Below are 22,596 nucleotides of genomic sequence, written 5' to 3' on the forward strand. Positions count from 1 at the left end.
TTTCAGTTGGTGTGCAATGAATCTAAAATATATGAAAGTTTAATTTTTATCATTACATTATGCAAAATAATGAACTTTATCACAATATGCTAATTTTTTGAGAAGGACCTGTATATCCGTAAAACAACTCCTATGAACTGTAATAAAGTGCGCGCTCTCACTTTCATTACTGCCATGATCAATAATGTTAGGCCTATCGCTCCAGTAAATAAACATAGCTATGTGGATTATTACATCCAGCTACACAACACCGACAACGCTTGGGAGACATTCTCGTCAGTGTAGCAATGGCGGATGTGTACAACTCTCAACTTGCTGTGAACTCGATCAGGGTGGTTTTATGTTAGAATGGCAGTGTCTGTCAACACTCGTGGACGGGGCCTGTGGCTTTAGTGACGTCACTAAAGCCGCATTCTGAAAACAGGTCGTTGGGAGACACTGCTTATGATTTATGGGGATTTAAAAAAAAAGGAGTGGATGGATTTTTATCACTGCTGGGTGGTTGTGTACACACACTGCCATCACACATTTATGTCCAAACACCATGCAAAATTGAATTGTGGATAATAGGTGCCCTTTAATAACAGAGCTATCACACGCATTGCAATTTCAATAGAACAGGACTCCCCACATCCACTTAATGAGTATCTAGCCCCACTGCATTCAGGGTGTAGGTACAGGGCTCTGAGGTGCAGGAGGGCTCGCTTTGGAAGAAGCCTGATTCCCTCAGCCATCACGTACCTTACCAACAGACATCGCTGAGTGTTATTTAATTGTTTTTTTTATTTCTGTATTATGTCTATTAGAATTATATTGGTTATGTTGTGTATGTTAAACAAGTTCAGTGATTTGGAAAATAATTTCCTCCTGGGGACAATAAAAATAAAACTTCTGTTTCCGCTCTGATAAACACTTCTGTTTTCTGACAACTGCTGCATAGTAATTTTTCTGACTCTCTTCTGCAGAAACAAAGGATTTATAAACGTTCTCTGCCTCACTCCCCATGGAATAAATGAGACTGTTTACCTGCACTTTTCCATTCTCTATCAAGCTTAGTAGCTGTCCAGAATCACTACAATCTCTGTCTCCAATCCATCGGCTTATTAAAGGAAAAACTCAAAAGTGGATTAAACTTTGCCATTGTTTGTCACTTATCACCCCATGTAAAATGACAGATTGTAGGCAGTTTCTTCGTAGAAACCTCACGTTTAGACAACCCCCTACACACTACAGTCACCATGCTGATATCCCTTGCATTTTCTTGAAGTTAAAGTATCAGTAACTGTGTTGAAACGATAAACAATACCGTATCATATGACATAAATGTACCCTAAATTTTTGATAATTTTCACAAATTTCATCGCCCCTAGCATACAGTATTTTTTGTTGTATGTGTTTGTGAACATGCAATATATGAAAAGAAAGAACAGAGCCTCAGGATTTAATAACAAAACAAAAAATATTCTAGCTTCCTGGATGTATTTTTTTTCAAAACGAATCTGAGTAAGTTTCAGAAAAAAAATAGTTTCATCATTTTGAACTAGTCAAAGAACACATGGGATTCGGAATGATCAAAAAGTACCACAGTTGTTACCTCTTCATGGGTTGACCTTTTATTTAGTAACATTAAGTAATTTTGATTTATATGCTGTTTAATGATCACGTTAGATTACATGTAAGCAATGATTCTGTCGCTTGTATCTGCTGCTTCTTTGCCTGCTTTGAGCCAAAGCTGCTGTACTCCTTCAGTACTCCCCCTACCATACAGTGAAAACAGGAAAACGGGAAAAAAAGGAAAATCTTGTCAATGGCGAGGAAAGAGTTAAATAAACGTAAGATAAAAAGAAAAAACTCCAGAAAAGCAGACAGTTTATTTTTGTTTTAATTTTTTTCCTTTTTTATTTTTTATTTTTTTTATTTATTTTTTTACAAATAACTTATCTATTACAAAGACAGTTTTCCCAGCTAAGATCAAAAACATTGGATATCCAAATAATAATTTTTCCTCCCCCTTTCCTTTTAAAATCCATAAACATGACAGATAGATCTGATTATTTCTTTGGGTTTTTCAAAAGTAAGTTAAACTACCACAGAAAGTAATGTTTTTGGAGCCAAAAATAGTCTCATCTCAGAAACAAAGCGTAGAATGAATAAATTTTCTCCACAGCCTGGATACCAGAAACCAGCATTTGGAAATTGTGTATTCATTTGTTTCATAAATAACGACCTCATTCAACTTTTCAATGCACGAATTATGCATTAAGCACTATTGTAAGAATGAATGGCAAAACATTCATTTTCTGAAATAAACTTTAGGTCAATCAACAAATAAAGTTACAAAACATTTCCAAGAACCTGTTTCAATTCTGTAACATCTGCAAGCGAAGGCACTGTGCACATGATTCGTAACAGAGAACCATGTAAAGACTGAAGGCACATTGTGAAATATTGAGCTACACTCAGGGACACGATAATCTGTGCTTCCTGTGCTTTGGCACTTTATAAAACCTGAGCCATAAAGGCTTAGCGGTGAGTACTCCGTGTATTAAAAAGCCCCTGTGAATACTCATCCACTGTTAGGAGGGCACCCATACATACTTTTCTCTCAAACCCACATTACTGAACATAATCTGAAAAGCTTTATCAATGCATAGCAACGAAACATTCCTTTCTTGGCACAAAGGTATAAATTCTCCTGATAGTAAACCTACATTCCAGTTGTCACATAGGAAAGCACGTGTTATCTGAGGGCTTTATGGATTTCCTGTGAAGTCCTTTGACTGCTCTGAGGTCCAAGTACCTTATTAATAAAATCTAGATCTTTTTCAGTTTTGCTGCATCTGCAGCTCGTACACTGGATAGAGTGCTTGACAAAGAGCATTGTTTTGTCGTTTGCTGTTGCACATTTTATCATCCCTTTAAGTTCCCACAAAAGCTCACGATGGGAAACCATTCTTATCTGAGAAACAAAAAAACAACACCACATAGAAATAAATGAAGTCTATAAAGCTATACTTACAGGAAATACATGTGAAATCTTGAGAAAGAAAATAGGCATCAAAAAGCTCATTCTAAAACTATGTACAGTAAAATCTGTGTGGCGGGGACTCCTCTGTAAACTGTACATCTATAGCATGCAATTTTTTTTTTGTTACATTTTATTTACCAAACAAAAGAATTGCGAGTTTAGCAGATTCCACTCATGATCCTTTGGGAACAGCATTCATCAAGCAGTCAAAAACTGTTCCCATGGAAAAAAAGGGCACACTGGCATTCGTAGCCACACATGTAAGCCGTGTGGATGTAATAACGTGTTAATATCACTGGCAGCACTGAGCCTCTTCATGGATCAAGCGGGTGAAATTTCCCTTAATCTCCCACGCGACACATAAAACTCCCTCTCAACACAGAAGCACACATTTTGTACAGAGACAAAAGAGCTGTAAACATCATCCAGTCTTCAGTGGACATCACAAGACAAACAGACACACAATGACACTGTGGGGGAAAGAGGAAGCTTTATAGAAATCCTCCAACAGGTGTGTCCATGATTTCCTGGAGGAGGCGAAACGGTGGCTGTCGACACGTTTGTGTGTGTTGCATGTATTGTGTGTGTTTGTGTGTGGCTCAGAAATGCCGTGGAAATTCACACTCTTCACAGCGGTTGAGGGCAGGGTGGTTGAGGAAGGTGCAGGCAGTACAGCTCCACTGAACTCCATCATCCTCCTCAGGCTCTGACATGACCCTCACATTCCTACTGCCCTCTGAAAGAAAATGCATCAAAATCATTATCAAAGCCTGTGCAGATCAGAGTTAGAAGGAAAGAGAGGGAAGTGGCAGAAGTGCGGAGAAAGAGAGAGACAGAGACCCACCCATGGATACAGCCATAGAAGGTGGTACAGGAGGTAGAGACGGATCTCGCTTTAACTTGGAGCTGACGTTTATTTTGCGCCCTCTCCTGTCTAGAGAACCTGTGAGATCTACACCTAATCGACACCACAACACAATGGGCCGATTGGCAACAGAGAAATAAAGACAGAGAAAGAAACTGAGGATGAGAATGAAATGTAGAGGCAGTAAAAAAAAAAAAAAACTTTAAATAAAATCTTTCAAGGGTTCATTGCCAGAAAAATAAGATATGAAACATCAAAAAAGAAAAGCAGAAGCAAAAGTGTGGCAAGATCATATTGTAAAGTGTATAAGAGATGAGATTAAAAGTTTCTTAACTACTGACCTGGTTTTGTAGGACCTTTAAGCGGTTTAGGAGCTACAGGACCCAAGAACCCAAGGTTGTCATAAAAATTGTGAATTGCAATGGGATTAAAGTCTGGTCCTAAAAATCAGAAAAACAAGCAGTAAAAAACACATTTGCATAAAATAGGACCAATAAGAGAAGCTGAACTAAGCAGCAATACTTTAGGGAGATTATACATTAAAAAATGGTGTCATCCCTCTTGATTTGTTTCTCATAATGCAACCACACATCAGGCAAAAAGATCATAATATACAAAATGAAGCTCCTGAATGTGTTCCTTAATGTCATCCACAATGGCATTAAGCTTTTTAAGTTATATCAAACTAGTAAAAACAAACAACAGACACTGAAGTAGGGCTGAACGATTAATTGCATTTGCGATAATATCGCAATATGATGAAATGCGATTTTGTAACCGCAAAAGCTGCGATTACACTGGTCACGTGACACGCGAGAGAAAAGCAGTCTGCAGATCAAGCATCAACTTGGCACGCTACGCATAGGTCTGACATACAGGAAAGAACAGTTTATTTTTTATGTATGTGATATTGTGTTATTTATTCTCTCTCCAACAATTCTGGATCGATTCAGAGAATTTCAGAATCGAGTCTGAGTTTAGTTTTTAAACACAGATGCGTGATGACGCTGCGCGTACTTTAGAAACAACCGTATTCTGCTTGCTTCTAATTTCTCACACACACACACACACACACACACACACACACACACACACACGCACACACGCACACACGCACACACGCACACACGCACACACGCACACACACACAGACACGACACCGCTCGAACCTTCCGAAAAATAAGCTTTCATAAAGTTCGGGGTTTAAGCGAATTACAAGGACAGTCGCGGGCTTCATTGCAAAGGTTTTGCCGCTTTGATGTTACTCTTGCAGTGCTCGGTCATGGCCGCCGGAATTTTCCTTACAAATGCTCCACAAAGGCATTATTTATGTCTTTTGGAATGCAGTTGGCTTATATATTAAAAATATGAAAATCACTGAGAAAGCTGCTTTTATTTTAAAATAGTTACGCGCGCTTTGTGAAGAGTGCTCGTGCATGCGGCTGTGAGCGACTCATTGGTTAAATGTACTTGCATCTCAAAATGCTTTTGACGCAAAATTAATGTAAACACGGTCAGTTATATCTTAAACCAACAGGACAAACCACATTTACAATTTCAAAAGAGATATGTGCATTAGTGTGAATGCAGCTTATCATATATGGGGAAAATCACTCCAGCTCTTGAATGGAAAACGTTCAGACAGTCTACTTTTAAATACGGAAAGCACTCTTTGTTTATTGCTTGTAATGTTTTTTTTTGTTCCTCTTTATTTACTAGCTTTTATATTTTGAAGCTATATTGTTATAGCCCATTTAAATTCTTAACATGTAATTGGTTTAATTAAATGTATATATATATATATATATATATATATTTGAAGTATGTATTTACACATGTAATTAAATACATATTTTAAGTGTTATTAAGATTAATTAATACGTAAAAAATTAGATCGGATCATGAGCTGCCTAAAGATTCCCATCCCTACTGTACAATGATTTATTGCTTGTCTTCGTCGACTAGGGATGCAACGATTACAGATTTTGTAAGTACGATTATTGTCTGAGAAATAATCACGATTTAACGATTATCACGATTATTATGCATCAATTAATTTCACAAAACTATATGTATAATATCACATGAACACTCAACACTAGATTTTAATGTGTTATTTGCCACAACACAGTACAAAATTATAAAATGACAAACGATAATCAATCTCTTCCTTTAGAATTATAGAGAAGTGCTTTGTAAACATCCAGCATTTTTCTTTTAAAAATAACAAATTAAGTCAATGGCTGCAGGGCTATTTGATTGAAAAAGATCACAAGATGATTAAGTGTTTAGTTTGTTCTAAATTTATTTTCAACCTGAGGTAGAAAACTTGATAACATGAAAACAATATCTTGTTGGTATTTGACTTAAAAACAAATAAAGGGATAATAAATCCCAATGAAAATAAGAATAAACAAAGTAGTTGGCTCTATTGAATTAAATGTAAGCTAAATATTAACTATGTATTTCTTTTAAAAAGAAAACAAATATAGTCCAAATGTTATCCACTCCAATATTATTGTACTTATTTTAATACTCTTTTTTTAATTATTAATCCAAATTTTACATGCACCTTTAGAAAATCATCTATTATAATCTCATTATTTTGGTTTGTTTGTTTGAAGTTTAAGTAAAAATTATAGAAAGAAACTGAGAACATCTCTCATGCCTTGTTATAAATAACTGAAATGCAGTTAATTGGTAGTTCTAGAAGTCTACACGGCCCTGATCTTATGTTAGTGTTTTACACCGGGCATATTAAAACTACAAAGCCTAACATTTACAGGAGAAAGCAATAGGATATTAAGTTAAATGTTCACTGACTGAAAATCTTGAGAGCACGTCACTTCTGTTTTCCACAGACTTGCGTAACCAAAACATTCCGCTGTTTTTTTGTTGTTGTTTTTTTGCACTGAAAGCTGAAAGTTGCACGCCACGTTCTCCTTTTTCCAAAGCGCTAGGGCGGTTGCGCTCCGTCCGGAGGCTTCTGTTGTTGCTGTGTTGGTTCTTGTCACTTGACCTAAGGTGCGCTTGCGGCATTATGAAAAGTAGAGATGTTTTTATCTCGATGCGGCGCGCACGCGCTTGGAAAAAAACGAGCGCGTCGCTTCCCTTATAAGCGTGCATGCCGCGCGCCTACATTTGAAATAACGAACTTGAGCGCGCAAAAGACGCGATCTGTGAACAGGCCCTTAAGGCGTTTTTTCGGTGGAAATAGAGCATCGCTGCTAGTCCCTCTGCCATAGTGGTTGAACACGGCATTAAGCTAGTGCACCGCTGGTGTAACCTTGTTTTCGTTTGGTGCAAAAGTGCCGTTCCGTGCAGAACACTCGGTGTAGCATAGTCTTTACGATTAATTAACCGTGACGTTTTAAAGCGCGGTTAATTGTGAAATCCGGTAATCGCTGCATCCCTATCGTCGACTAATACAGAAGGTAAAGAACTTAAAGTAATCGCATATTAAATCGCAATATTGGTTAAAAAAAAATCGCAATTAGATTATTTTCCATAATCGCTCAGCCCTACACTGAAGATAAAGTCATTTTTCGGTTAGGTCCAATTCAAACCATTACTGTGATGTTTGTGAGCTTTACATTAGTCTATTTTTGGAACGGTTGTTCATATGAAACGTAATTAAATATACATAAATATCTGAATAAATCAATGTTATTTCAATGATAATTAAATAATATATATTTTTAAAACTGAATTTTAAAGTCAAATTTAGACTATCATAAACATGATAGTCTATGTCAGTGGTTCTCTAATTAAAAAAAAAAAGCTTTGATCAATTAAACAAAAGGGTAAAAAATAAAGCATGTAAAATATTCTAACAATTTTTTAAAAGTATAAAACATTCTAAACTGCATGAATGATAATAAAAAAACATGGCTAATTTAGTGCATCTTAATCCCAGTTACATCTTTTTATTTATAACAAAAGCAGTAATGTTAACAATAGGCAAAATAAATGTTCAAAATCTGATGTTTCAAATGGAAAACATAAATTAAAGACAAGAGAACCTATCAACTTCACATAAATATAAGCATTCGTTTCAAACTACAGTTCTAAAAGGTTTATGTGTTGTTTAATAGGCTAATGAGTGAAGAGAATGGATACGCTGAAATATTCCCTGGAATATGCATACATTGTCAGAAAATTAATCAACGAATGCATCACAATTACCGAGTCCATCTCATCTGGCATGTTATTAGAATTATTTATTAGTGTTTTTGTCAGTCTAGATTATTAAATACCTGCTGACAGAGTAGTGTTTACACATAACTTCTCTCACAGATAGTTGATTTCAACATAGATTCAATTATTTAGATGTTTAATAGAAAAATAAAGATTATATAGTAAATGTTAATATAATTTAAGGAGTTTTAAACGAGCGGATCGTGTTAAAAGCTGCATACGGTGGCCATGCTGGAGCATCTGTACGGAGCCCCTAAAGGGACGTGGTGGTGAAAAAAAAATTAGGATGGGAGAAGTTAAAAAAAAAAAATCTTTTGCGTTCCCTCGCAAAACTTTTGCGTTCCCCCGAGAAACTTTGCGTTCCCTCGCAAAGATATTTGCGTTCCCACGCAAAAGTTTTGCGTTCCCTCGCAAAAGTTTCGCGTTCCCTCGCAAAAGTTTCGCGTTCCCTCGCAAAGTTATTTGCGTTCCCACGCAAAACCTGTTGTGAGCTTGGACAGACACTTCCTGTTTAATGTCCCGCTGGCAGTGCTTCAGAGCTCCGTATGTTACTGGAGCGTTTCATAGTGTTTGAACTTGGACTCAAATATAAAGAAATGCGGTCCGTGCTTAACTCAAGGAACTTCCCGGATCAATATTCTTGAGCTAAACGTTATTAAAACACAAACGACACCTATTTACAATCACTGTAACCTAGACAACGAGCTACAACCCAATTTTCCTCAAAACGAGCTTTATAATATAGGCTAAATGGATCTTTATGTGCAGGTGGCTGAGAGACAAGTCAAGGGACCATCTGCAAAGTGCAATATAACCCAACCAACGACTACAGCATCAAATCATATTCAAAAATACAAAAATAGTCATTAACTTCAATGTTACAAACTAGTGCCACCCAATTCAGCTTACACATCAATGGTGACCCACTGGTCATACTACACTGCTTTTGCACATTTTATATTATGAAAAATATTCAACAACTCCACTGTAACACACCAAATTTAGTTCACACATCACTGTTCTAATATTGGTTATACAACACTTTGTCTTCCAACTGCATAACTGTAAATGTAACTCTTTTATCCAAAGGTATACATTTACATTCTTATGAGTTCATGCTCTTCCCTGGGAATCGAACCTATGACCTTGGTATTGCATGCACCAACGCTCTACTGTTTGAGCTACAGGAAAGCTAGTATGGGAAGTAATTGCACATAAAAAATAACTAGGCCTATTATTTACACAAAATTATATTGTTACTGTGCACAGCTATTTACAATCATAGCTTATGCATTATATTTGCTTACTGAATTTCGATGGCATTACACATAACAGTGTGAAGTTATTGATTTTATTTCATAAAAAATCATAACAACTATGCTTTTTTTTTATCAAACTAAGTATTGTAGTATAACCAGCAGGAGAGCGGTGATGTGTGAACTGAATTTGTCGACAATGTCATAGTGAAGCTATATAATATGTTTAATAATATAAAATGTGCAGATGGGTTTGGGATTTGAACTTTGCAGACGGCCCCTTATTTGGACTTGTCTCTCAATCAGCTGTTTAGAGATAAATTTATATTATGAGGAAAATTAGCTCGTTGTCTAGGTTACTGTGATTGTAAATAGGTGTCGTTTGTGTTTTAACAACGTTTAGCTCAAGAATATTGATCCGGGAAGATCCTTGAGTTAAGCACTGACCGCATTTCATTATATTTGAATCCAAGTTCAAACACTATGAAACGCTCCATTAACGTACGGAGCTCTGAAGCACTGCCAGCGGGACATTAAACAGGAAGTGTCTCTCCGAGCTCACAACAGGTTTTGCGTGGGAACGCAAAACTTTTGCGTGGGAACGCAAATAAGTTTGCGAGGGAACGCAAAACTTTTGCGTGGGAACGCAAATATCTTTGCGAGGGAATGCAAAGTTTCTCGGGGGAACGCAAAAGTTTTCCGAGGGAACGCAAAAGATTAAAAAAAAAAAATTCTCCCATCCTAATTTTTTTTCCACCACCACGTCCCTTTAGGGGCTCCGTACATCTGAGCATCAACCCGGGGATTGAACAAGACTATGAATACGTGACTAATGATAAGCATAGACAACAGAAAAAGAGAATTAATTTCAGCGGTTTTATTTCCAACATGCACTCATTCATGGCTGTTTTATTTAATTCATGTAAAGTTACATCATTTTTAGGACATGACTTGACAGATTACCTGACTCAGTGTGTCCATGATTAAAACTACATATCAAGCATTTATGTGACATAAATGGGAGCCTTTCAGGGCTTGGGCCCTAATAATAATCCTTATGAAAAGAATAGGGCCTTCGCCCTTCCAGGGCAAGGGCCCTAATACATAATAACAAATAATTTTAAGGAAAACACTAGGGCTCTGCGCCCTTTCAAGGCTTGGGCCCTAAAAATTAGCAATCACAACAAATATATACAACTGAACAAAGATATGATTGAAATAAATAGTTTAAGATTTTCAGGTATTGAGGTACAGAAACTGTAATAAAATGTAAAATAACTGCACTTTATAAATAAAATATACATTACAAATATAGTTACAAAAGTTATTGAGTCAAGAACGAGTGAATTTCCTGTCTTTTGTTGTTTCATTAGTGTTATTATAGACACGGCAACAGGAATATTAGGCTGCTGTCACTTTAACAGTTTCCCGGATCCAATATTCTGTTACACGTTTGTGCAGCACTGAAAACAGCGTGCGAGTCGTCTCATGCTTGAATGGTTTAAACTCATATTGAAATGCTCACAAAGGAATCGATGAGAGGAATCAAAATTTTAATTTTATAACAAGTATCCGATTCCTGACCTCAAGTATTCTGGAATCGATTTTCGATTCTCTACCCTACTTACCACACTTTTAAGATGCTACGCACTCAAATTTCTGCACTTCTGAACAATACTGATATTTGAGTTCTGTAATTTATCAACTTAAAAGAAATTGGCCTTCAAAAAATTTCAAAAAAATATTGGTAACACTTTATTTTACAGTGACCTTGTTACATATGCTCCATGTGATTACCATAGTAATAACAATAAATTATGCCTAATTGCATGCAATTAACCCTCAACCAAATCCTAATCCTACCCTGTCCCTATAGTAAGTACATGTAGTTAATTAATATTACACTGTACTTAAATATTTAATTACACTGTAACAATGACACCTTAAAATAAAGTGTAACCAAATTATTTTGTCTGGAGCCCTGTAATGCCACACCAGGACATATCCTGAAAAGCTGCGGAAAACTAGCATGGTACTCACCTCGTGTCTGAAGGAGGTCAATCTCTTTGGTTAAACAATCAATATCGATCTGTAGAAGCCTATTCTTACACCTCAATTGTTGCATCTCCTCAATCTGAAAAAAACAAAAACATAAGTGGAAGTGTTCAAAAGTGCATTGTGTTGATCTATTATAAAATACAAAATTATATACAAAATTAATGGTCCACCACTCATTTGTTACTTTGCATTAAGTCTGCCATGTCATTATGCTCATATTGAATCGACATGTAACAATTATTTTTGAGGCCAAACTAATGAGACAGACCCACTTGTACTCAAGTGTGCTAAAGACTTCAAGCTCTGACGCAACATACATAGAATATTTACACTTTTCAGCGTATTTGAAAACAATCATTATCCAATTTAGTAAAGAATCAAAATAATAATCAATGTTGCCAGAGCAAATGTTAGCACACCTAATGGAGAGTGTGTTAGCAAAGGCTGTTGCGATAACCAAATGCAGCGGAATGCAGGCAACCACCGCAACACCGATATTCACTTTTGTTCATAAGGCTATGCCCTTCTTGTTTAACACTTTATGCATGTGTATTGAATGTCAAATAAGTTGATAATGATGATAAGTTGAGTGAAGAATGTTTTTTTTTTCGCCAACTTGCTCTTTTTTTACTTAAGACTGTCTACAATTGTGATTTGCACAGAAGCTCAGAGGATTTGCAGTAAACAAGCCTAAACCGACAGTAAGTGAGAGAGAGATCGACTGAAGGCTTGCGATTAACTGCATCAGTCCTTCCTTAGGTCAAGTCATATATTTGTGAAAAAAAATATACGCTTGCCATGTCCGAAGAGGAAAGAGAAATATTTGTCATAGCATCCTGTCAACATTCAAGGGTATTGTGGCATCCGTAGTCGTAATTGTGATTAAAAATTCGATTCATTGTGCAGCCCTAGTTTCAGTTGTTCTTGGTCAGTTCTCGTTTATGCATTGTGTGGTTTTGCGTTATTCTCCTGTGCGTTCATTCAGAGTGTTTGGATTATTAATAAAACCTGTTTTGGAATCTCCTTAATCTTCGAGGCTGCTGACCACATCGTAACATTTATTTGTATAGCAATTGTTTTTTAAAAAATGAATAAAGAAAATTAAAAAAATAGCAATAATATGACGAAAAAAATGGCGAAATACTGAGCACTTAAAATCACTGCAAAAGAAAATCCTTCATCGTGACAGCCCTAGTTAGAGAGTAAGAGAAATGAAGAGGTACATTAACGTACAGATGGTATCTGACAGACTGAGTTGGAGCGCTGCAGTCGTCTCCTTGTGAGGTCATTTTCCATCTCGTTGACTTCCTCTTTCAGCTTCTCCAGCTTTCTCTTCTTCAGCTCTAATTCATGCCACAATCTCTCCATGCGTGCCCTCTGATGCACTAGCAAAGCTGTAACACAAGTAATTATCAGATACATGCAAAATTTCATGTACAAAACTGATCACAAACATCTGATTAACTATAAAGAGTCTATGAAGTGATAAAACAGCATTCAAACCCCATTTAGCATTCAGCTTCCTTCCATAATGTGAAATATTTGAATTTGAGTAAACAAAATATTTGACAAATTAGGCAAGACTTGAGTTCAATCAGAAATTGACTGGACAGTAAAATAAGGAGGTGAATGAGAGTTTGTGGTGGATTGCGGATGGTTACCCTTCTCCTTCACCCACTTTTGAGAAAGCTTTTTGACCAGCAGATGCAAACTGAAGCGAAATGTTTTACTATTTACTAATATCAATATTGATATTAAAAGGTAGAACGAATGGTATTGAATACTCCTTTTAAACATGTAACCACTTTAAACATTTAATGTATGAAACTTCAATTATAAAAGTACCATGTAAAAGCAAATGTATTTTGGTGCCAATTAATTAGGCAGAAAATATTAATCATGATTGTATTTCAAAATACAACAGTACTATTGACATTAATATGTAATCCTGTACTGGACAATAAAGAATATAAATTTCTTCAGAAACACAGGCCAAACACACATGCACCTCATTATATAATCTTGTCAATAAAGCAATTGGGCTTATAGGCTGGACAAGCACTGGCTTTTTACTAGCACAGGACTATTTTTACTTGGGGTTATTTCTATTGGCAAAAGATGCTGTAATATTTACTAGCACATAAATGTCCAGACAAAGTTTGGGAAAACTACTTAGATTGTCGAGTCAGACAGATTAAAATGACCAGAGCTTCTAGGTAATAATTACATTACCCAATCTCCCAATAACAGTAATCTAACATTCACAAACAAGTGTGTCAAAATATGAATATAACACACACACACACACACACACACCAACCATTAACAGCTTCCACATGGTTTAATGATCTAGTGATGCCAGAACATTAGATTGGAATCTAAATATCATCTTAAGTGTCTTCGACAAGCTTTTGGAATAAATTACCTCTGAATGCTGTTTTACAATAAATTTGTTCTGTAGTGATAGATAAGCTGCATGACTCAAATTCAATGCATCCTGCTTTAAGACAAAACACACTCAACAGAACATGAAGTGTAGGCTAACTTTTAATGAGTTGGGCAAATATCCATATAAGGCAAACACAACACTGCCACTGTTAATTACATTTTACACACAGCCCTAAATAGCTTGGCTTTCATCCTTATTCTATTAACCAATGCAAGTTAACGAGTGAAGAGCTTTGATTGAAGATTGTTGTGAGCTTGTCTGTGTTCTCATTTTGGCAAAAATCTCCAAGTATCCCAAATTTGCGTCAAGTGGAAAAATGTTTTACAAAAAAACAAAACAAAGCATGTATTGCATTAGGGTAAGAAGGATTTTTATATAAGACACAAGTGCTTTTGAACAGCTCTGACATTTTTCTCAATATTAACTGAGCAAGAGGTAAAAGTAGAATATTAATTATTTGGTGTTGCACACTTTAGTACAGAATTAACACTATGAGCAAGTCTATATCAGGTACTTAGCTTAAAAGAGTCTATACTTAAAGAAATAAAGGGAAAAATAAAGAACAAAAGGAGCAAATAAAAGAAAAATATCTGAAACCTAGATTAGCAGTGAGGCAAATCTTGTTGAAATCTTTAAAATACAACTTAAAATGTAACAATGTTCTGAAATAATATATAAAATTAAAATTCAAGGCATCATAAAATTAAAATTCAAGGCATCATAAAACACAAATTAGTAACACTTTATTCCGATAGACCATTTCAGACATTATAACTTTGCCACTGTCAACTAGCATTCATTAGAGTAGATTGTCTGCTTAATATCTACTAACACTTTATTTTGATGACCCCCAACAGACATCAGTAACTTTGCAACTATATGTCAACTTATTTTACCCACCCTAACCTAACTACTAGGTAACTACTACTTAGGCAGTCTACTACTACCTAATACTCTAATGAAAGTTAGTTGACATGTAGTTGCAAAGTTACTTTTAGTTAGTAGAAAGTCTAAAGTGGACTCAAAATAAAGCATGAGCCACTATTCGCAAATCATTTAAAAGAACGATTATGTGCGTCACACAGTTCATTACCAGAAACAATACAAGAGATGAACGCACCTTGTGTGTATGCAGCGTCGTCTGCACCCATGCTGAGTCTGCGAGGCTCTGAGCTTTTGTCCCGGTGAGGTGAAAGTGGGTCAGACTGGTACAGGGGATCCGGCTCTGCGTAATGGTGATCGCCAGGTAAACTGAGCAGGTTAGTTGGCTCAAACGTTGGCGACACCACTCCAGGAGACACAGCTGGTGGTTTATTGGGGGAGACAGTGATTTTAAAGGTGTATTTGGTGTTGGGCTGTGTTACCACCACACGAGGAGACGTGGCAGTGCCTCCAGCTGCCATAGAGGGACGAGATTTGGGTGGGTGGTGGTGTATATATGCAGGTCCCATGCTCACCTGGCTTCCTAAAGCCCGCAGACCAGCAGAACCCTGAAGCGTTGGATTGGCCGAGATATAGACTGTAGGCGGGTTTCTTCCCCCTCCATCGTCAGCTGATGTGTTAGCAGAAATATAGAACTTGGGCTGGGAGCGAGGGGTGTTGGGAACAATGGCGCATTCGTCCGATGGGGTAGTAGCAGCAGTGGGTGGGGATGCAGAGATATACACCGTGGGCTGGCTGCGACTGAGCCCAGCTCCTCCAATTGAGATGGGGGCGGAGGGACCCGTGCTGGCAGCCAAAGAAGACGACGAGGGACAGGACGAAGATGTGGAGCTACAGGTGGCCCGTGGGGAAGAGCCCGAGCGCAGGAGCGTAGCGGTGGCCGTGCTCGAACCACCAGCCCCCCTCTGTGGAGACTCCAACTTTATCTCAATCTGATTCTTCCGAGGCCCAGTTGAGATGTTCTGGATGTTATACTGGCTAAAGGAGGCAGCAGATGAGCACGAGGAAGGTGAGGGTGACGAAGACGAGGCCTGTGATGCCACGGCCGAGGGGATAGAGGGGGCTTGGGTGTTGGTGGGTGAACTGATAGGCATGTATACGTGTGAGGTTTGATGCTGGCTGCCGCTCCACGAACTTTGGGAAGCTGCAGGATGAGTAATTTGATAGATCTGCTGGGTAGGCTGGGAGGTGGGACTGTACTGCGCTCGTCCTTGTACCTGTCGCGTCGAGCCTGGTTGGGTCACGTATGGGCGAATGTAGATGGAGTTTGGACTATTCAGACCCGACTGAGGCCCTCCATGTATGTGCAGGGAGGTAGGTGTATTTCGGCCGGTGTTGGGTGCGAGTGTCACTGTGATTGGGTTGAAGCGTGGGGTTGGCGGTGGTCCATGACCTTTGCCCCCAACCTGGTATAGGCCAAGGTGCTGAGGAGGCTGCGGCTTACGAGTGGACTCCATGGGAGCGAATGCGCTGAGGCTCGTGGGCGTGTGTGAAGACACAGATGGCGTTTCAGGCTGGTAGAAATCAGAGAGGGGAGACAGCACGTTTAATGGCCCATCGCTCACACTGGGGTTGAGAGTCCTACTTCCATTCATCCTTACTACATCTCGCTGCACTGCACCATGGGTATTCTGAGAGACGCCGAGGTTGAGTTGGGTCATGTGATTGCGAAGATCTGTCAAACTCTGGCTGCCTTCACTATACAAAAAACCAGGACTCACCTTGGCCAGGTATTCGCAACATGCAGCCAAATCGTTTTTATTCTGAGGAAAGAAGAGCGAGACAAATCTGTCAGCTTCAGATATGTCTGGGGAAGAAGCTAAATTTAAAGATATACCCTTGGGGTAAGATGCCCCTTAGATTTGGTAGCGACAGACCCCAGTGGCATTTTGTTGCTGTTCATTATTTAATTTAATAAATATTATAATTCATGAGGATAATAATTCCAAGAATTACATTTCAAACATCATTACTCATTGTTCATCATACTCCACAAATCAACTGAATAACATCAGTCAGTGAGTTTTGAATATATACTGCATTCCAAATGACATAAATGATGCCTCTGTTGAGATGCTGTAGAGCATCATGTACGTCGCATTATTTCGTAACAATGTCCATTATGATGTTGTTAGACATGATTATTGCAATTGATCATAATAGTTTGCAAATTGCGCTCATTTACACTATTTACAACGTGTAGGCTTATTTATGTCCTGATAATTATGTGAGATATTGACAACTCATGATAAATCGCATGAATCAACTTTAACAATGAAAGCCTGACTGAGTGGGACTCTTGTCCGATTCTCGTTACCTTTTTCTAGACTCTTCCGACCGCGTTTTCTTCGTTTTTTTCTTCGAGACGACCACCATTCAACCCGAAAAGAGTCATATAACCATTCCAATAACTCAGAAGCTGTTCAGTTAAGCTAAACAAACTGCATAGTGCTGCTTTAAGCACGAACATACTTGTAATTAATGATTAACTTAAAATATAGATAGGACATATTAGCCATTGTGGTGAGCAGGAAGAGGCCGAGGGCCGTGGGAGAATGGCGCGAGGCCGGTAGCGTGATTACTGATGAGTGACTCCTGCACGACGCATCGGTCTTGTATCTCTCATGGAGGAGCGGAAGCATAAAAGGAGGAGTGACGGCAGTGGAGATTAAGAGAGGCCAGGCCTGGACTTGTGTTGTATTTGTTTTGTTATATGTGACAGCAGTCATCCATGAGGGGCTGCTGTCTTATACTTTCATTTTGTATTTGTTTTATTTTGTTATTAAATTGTTTAAATATTCGCCAGTTCCCGTCTCCTCCTTCCCGTAACATGTAACCTCGTTACAGCCATTATTTACAATTTATTAGAGGATCTACATTCATGCAATAAATAAGCAAAAATAAGCTAGTAATTAATGATTAACTGAATGTAAACACCTTTTAGCCATTATTTACAACTTATAACATATATTATTTTTGTGTAGTAATGTACTTAGTTACTAGCTTCATATTGTTTAGTTAACTTGATTGATCTATGGTGAATCACTGAAATATAACTATGTTTAATTAGTGCTGGTTAACAGTAATAAATTGCTAAAAAAAAAAAAAAAAAAAAAAAAAGTAGGCTAATAGACAATTTGACCCCCGGTTCTAAAGTAAAAGTTATATCCACATTAATTATTGAACTTATTGAGTGATATTTAGGTTTATTGACCAGAATAAGCCAATAATTATGGCTAAACGGCCACTAATACAGGACTAATAAAGACAATTTGACACCCTGTTCTAAAGTGAAAGTTATATCCACATTAATTATGGCACTTATTGAGGGATATTTAGGTTTATTGACAAAAATAAGCCAATAATTATGGCAAAAGTGCCACTAATAAAGGACTAATAAAGACAATTTGACACCCTGTTCTAAAGATAGGTTCTTATTTACACTATTTAGCGGTTATTCTGCAGCGTGATCTGACGAGAATGTGTATTTTTAGGTAAAGTGTGTTTCTACAACATTTACTACAGTAAATGTACGTGTTCATACACTGAAACTAGGGATGGCCCGATACCATTTTTTTTCAAACCGATATGAGTACGAGTATTCACATTTGTGTACTTGCCGATATCGAGTACCGATACCGATATTTCTACCGCAAAAGTAACTATAGGCTCCCAGAAAAGAAGACAGAAGACTATTTTAGAACACAGGTTAGAAGACTGTTTTTATTTTCTTCTCTGCTTGTTTTAACAAGTCTAAAAATAAATAATAATGAGTAAAATAATAAATGTATTAACACACAAACCACTGTTAATTTAACATAAAAGCAAGCAGTTACTGCGTGCATGGTCAGACATGACTGAATGCGCCCAAAGTGCGCTCCCTTAATAGTCTAATTCCTAAAAAGCTGACAGTTCATCGCGATCTCACACATCTGTTATTATCAATGAAGCTGACTGCACAATGAATCTTTCATAATATCCACACTTTGTTTGTTATAATTAGAGGATTTGCCAGCATACAGAATTCAGCACTGAACAAAAAAGTTTTGAGCAGTGAGGGGAGTCTATCTTAAATGCTTCTGATTAGCCATTGCGTTCAAGAAATCAACACACGTCTGTGATTGGCTACATCGCTCAACGCTGCAAACATGTTATGAATAGAAACTCTGGCCTGTAAATCGTTTCTATTTTGTTTTAGTTGTTCTTCTTGCTTTTCTGCAACAGATGAATGAAAATCTATTAGTTTTAATATGTTGTATTCATAGATATTTCTAGTTTGCGGGAGTCCCGCGAATCGTTTTATTCTCCCGGAACCCGCACACACAGAGTGAGTGCATTACCGCCCGCGCCCGCGCTCGCGCTCGGCCATCAGATCTAGTGCCGCGCCGCACTCTTTTGCGTTGGGAGTACACGTCCCTATGCCTCAGTTCACCTCGACAAAGCACTCGCGGCGGCCAGTTTCGTTTTGCAAAATTTTCGTGGTATCGGGGCGTGGTATCGGCGAATTTTTATGAGTACGAGTACGAGTATATGAGGACAGTATCGACCCAATCCCCGATGCCAGTATCGGTATCGGGCCATCCCTAACTGAAACATACAATATTTACAGCACTAAAACATTTCGCTCTGTTCGTGACTTCTGCTGCAAACTCGTTTAGAAGGATTACGTTAAACAAGACTACACTTTAAAACGAAAACGTCTAAAAATGAATAACATTTCTGTAATTGTTTAAACATTATTTATCATGTGATACTTTTTTTGTGTTTTGTCAGACCAAAAACACAACACAAATTTAAAAAAGACATCCATTTGATTCGTTCGCTGTAATCCACATTAGGGCTGAATGATTAATTGCATTTGCGATAATATCGTGATATGATAAAGAAATATTTTTTTTTTACCGCAAAGGGCTGCGATTTAGGGCTGCACGATATTGAAGAAAATTGCAATATGCGATAACTCATAAAATAATGAGATATTCGATATGCAATACGATAATGCTCAAAGTGTGTAAAATAAATTTAAATTATCTTTAAAATATATTAAAAATTATATAACCTACATACGTGTTTCACATTCTTTTTGTGGCAAGAAAACATCTCTACAGCTTCTGACAGTGAACAGCAGTGTTTTATTGTAGCATAAGAAGTGTTATTTTAACATCAGTGTAAACCACTGGATTTAGGGTTTCATACATTAGGTTTATTTAACAACAGAAACTAAATAATCAAATGTAAAAATAATATGTTGCTAGTTTTCACTGTATGATTTAAATATACAGTGTACTGATTCATTAAAGCTACAAAAGTTATTCAGCTAAGAGCAGTGTGATTTTGTATTTGTCTTTTGTTCATGACCCAAGTTATTGCAAGCCGGTGCGATATGCATATCGCAATATATACATTTGCGATATTTCGATAATTTCGATATATTGTGCAGCCTTACTGCGATTACACACTCTGGTCACATGACACGTGAGAGCTTAGGTAAAGCAGTCTGTAGAGGAAGCATCAATAGGCCTGGCCTACAGGAAAGAACAGTTTATATTTAATCCATCTACAGGGATGCAAACACATGTATGGTCAAAAAAGAGAGAGGTTGTCAAAGCCCTCGCCCCGCTGCAAATATCCATAATTGTGATGAATTTAATCCTTTGTCAGTTATATTTTTGCAGTGTAAGATTACAGTTAACACCTTTAAATATTACATAAATGTATTATGTATTTTTATGAAACTTAATGAGTGTATAAATCAGCAGCAAAAAGTAATTCTTGAAAAAATCTGCACAGTAATTTTATAAAAACTAAACATGTTAATAAAAACAAATTACTATTAGTACTCTTATAAAATTCAATCATGCAATCATACATTTCACAATTTTATATTTATATATGAATGTCAAGAATTCAGAAGTGTATATTTATATAGTCTACTTCACTACACTACACAGAAATAATATACAATTAAATTATACTTATTTTAAATGTATTGTGCAGGATAGGTATAAAAAATATATAGGCTTTTAATAATCTTTCAGTGCGCAAAACCATGAACTTCAAAACAGAGCGCAAAAAGCGCATATGCGCATCACGGGTGCAGAATGATGTGCTCAAAGCAACATGGAGTCACAGTGTGCAGCGCTGCACTGCACAAGTGCGCATTTAAAAGTTCACGGCACAAAGCGAAGAAATGTCGAGCGCACAAATCCTAGTGTATATCTGTCCAACAGTTTATTGATCATTTGTTTCTTCACAGTTTTAAATTCCAGTTATTGTGCGTTTGATGCCGATTCATAGTCCTTGTGCTAACAGGTACGGTAGCGAGTCGTTTAAAAACAGCAACAAACAATATACAAATACACAAAATAAAGTAATTAGTGGTGCTATTGTTCTTCTCCATACTTATTAGTGGTGCTTGCCAAAGGCAAGGCATCACTATTGTTATTGTGTATACTTATTATTAGTGTGAATGCTTTCAAGCATTCACACTATTGAAATCCAAATCTTTATTATTATTATTCCGTATTCTTCCGTGGTCGCTTTCAACTCCTCTCTACTTTGTGCTACAAAAACCATTCAAGTATCAAAATGTTCAGCTTTTCAAGGACATGTGTGCTATTATTTTTCTTTTTTATAACTTTTATACTTTTTAAATTATTAATCTTTTTGTGCATTTTTTTTAACATGTAAGTCAATGGAGAATTCTTCAAATCCTGCTTTATGCTCCTTCTGCTTTCAAAGCCCACTACTTCTGCATACTTTCAGCTATTTTTGTCATTTCAACTTTAAAATGTAGAGAAATCTTTAAGCTATTAACGTTGTATTCAACTTTTTGAAATCTTTTATACTTTTTTCACAATCTCTACTTTAGTCTCATGAAGTTTTTCAAGCCGTTTCTCAGATTTTAATGGAAGCGGATGAGAGAGACTGTTCAGAGCTAGAGCACGTGATGTCATCTGCTAGAGTGAGCCAGCTTGAAAACTAATCGTAAAAAATAATTTTTAAATCGCTGGCCTGGCAACAATTTTAACTCTTCGGGCATGTAATTATACTTGAAACGTAGGTATTTTTGTTGTGCTTCCTCACGTGTGTTTAGTAAATCCCTCGGACTTACAGTTTTTCCTCTGTGTCCTTCCAAAGGACAAGAGTGACAGACAATCCTCCATTGGCAGCAATTATAAATTCAGGTCAAACTTTGGTCCGTAATGCTCTGATCACTAGTTTTTCAACTTGCCAAAGTGGTCTCTTTTTTCAACTCTATCCACACAAAAAATACATCACATCGTTCACAAAGGCCTTGTCTCGCTCACGGTCAGGTCATTTCGCAGATACAACCTATAGTTTTGTCTCTAGGGAGGTTTGTTCGAGGCCAAGTATCAGCGATTTTGCCCTCTGTCTAAATAGGAAAGCTGATTGCACAGGTGATGTTGATAAGCACAGATCAAAGGGGCACAGATCAAAGGGAGACACACATAATTGGTCCTGTGTTCTGATTGGTGCACAGTCACTGAGCTCTTTTCTGAAGGAACTTTACAGGTTTTTGTTGCATTTATCCTTCTGCTTCTCCTGTTCTCCCTCCCTTTTTCTTTCTCTTTGTATCTAATCTATCTTTCTTTCTTTCTTTCTTTCTACCTAATCCTTATTTCTTTCTTTCTACCTAATCTTTCTTTCTTTCTAACTAATCCATCTTTCTTTCTTTCTAACTAATCCTTCTTTCTTTTTCTTTCTTTCTTTCTTTCTTTCTTTCTTTCTTTCTTTCTTTCTTTCTTTCTTTGCATTTCAGTTAAGCATTTTAAGCATT

At 37.1% G+C, this 22,596-nt stretch overlaps 1 protein-coding gene across 5 annotated transcripts in view; it reads right to left on the bottom strand.

Annotated features, from left to right (window-relative positions):
- Nucleotides 1–1,869: 1,869 nt before the first annotated feature.
- The window catches only part of tab2 (TGF-beta activated kinase 1 (MAP3K7) binding protein 2), a 61,420-nt gene continuing 40,693 nt past the window's right edge, over nt 1,870–22,596 (bottom strand). The window contains exons 3-9 of one of the 5 annotated variants that reach the window (XM_077219648.1): nt 16,397–16,558; nt 14,974–16,309; nt 12,638–12,798; nt 11,387–11,480; nt 4,235–4,333; nt 3,873–3,986; nt 1,870–3,764 (exon numbers count right to left, since the gene is read on the bottom strand). In XM_077219648.1, coding sequence (XP_077075763.1) covers nt 3,628–3,764; nt 3,873–3,986; nt 4,235–4,333; nt 11,387–11,480; nt 12,638–12,798; nt 14,974–16,309; nt 16,397–16,558 — 2,103 coding nt within the window. In that variant the 3' untranslated portion in view covers nt 1,870–3,627. Of the gene's footprint in view, nt 3,765–3,872; nt 3,987–4,234; nt 4,334–11,386; nt 11,481–12,637; nt 12,799–14,973; nt 16,559–22,596 lie in introns of all 5 variants that reach the window. The other 4 variants (XM_077219647.1, XM_077219651.1, XM_077219650.1 and 1 more) reach the window with 4 other exon arrangements.

This window comes from Siphateles boraxobius, unplaced genomic scaffold (assembly GCF_051911475.1).
Source record: "Siphateles boraxobius isolate OS27281-9 unplaced genomic scaffold, OSU_SipBor_1 8, whole genome shotgun sequence".
Taxonomy (NCBI): Eukaryota; Metazoa; Chordata; class Actinopteri; order Cypriniformes; family Leuciscidae; genus Siphateles; species Siphateles boraxobius.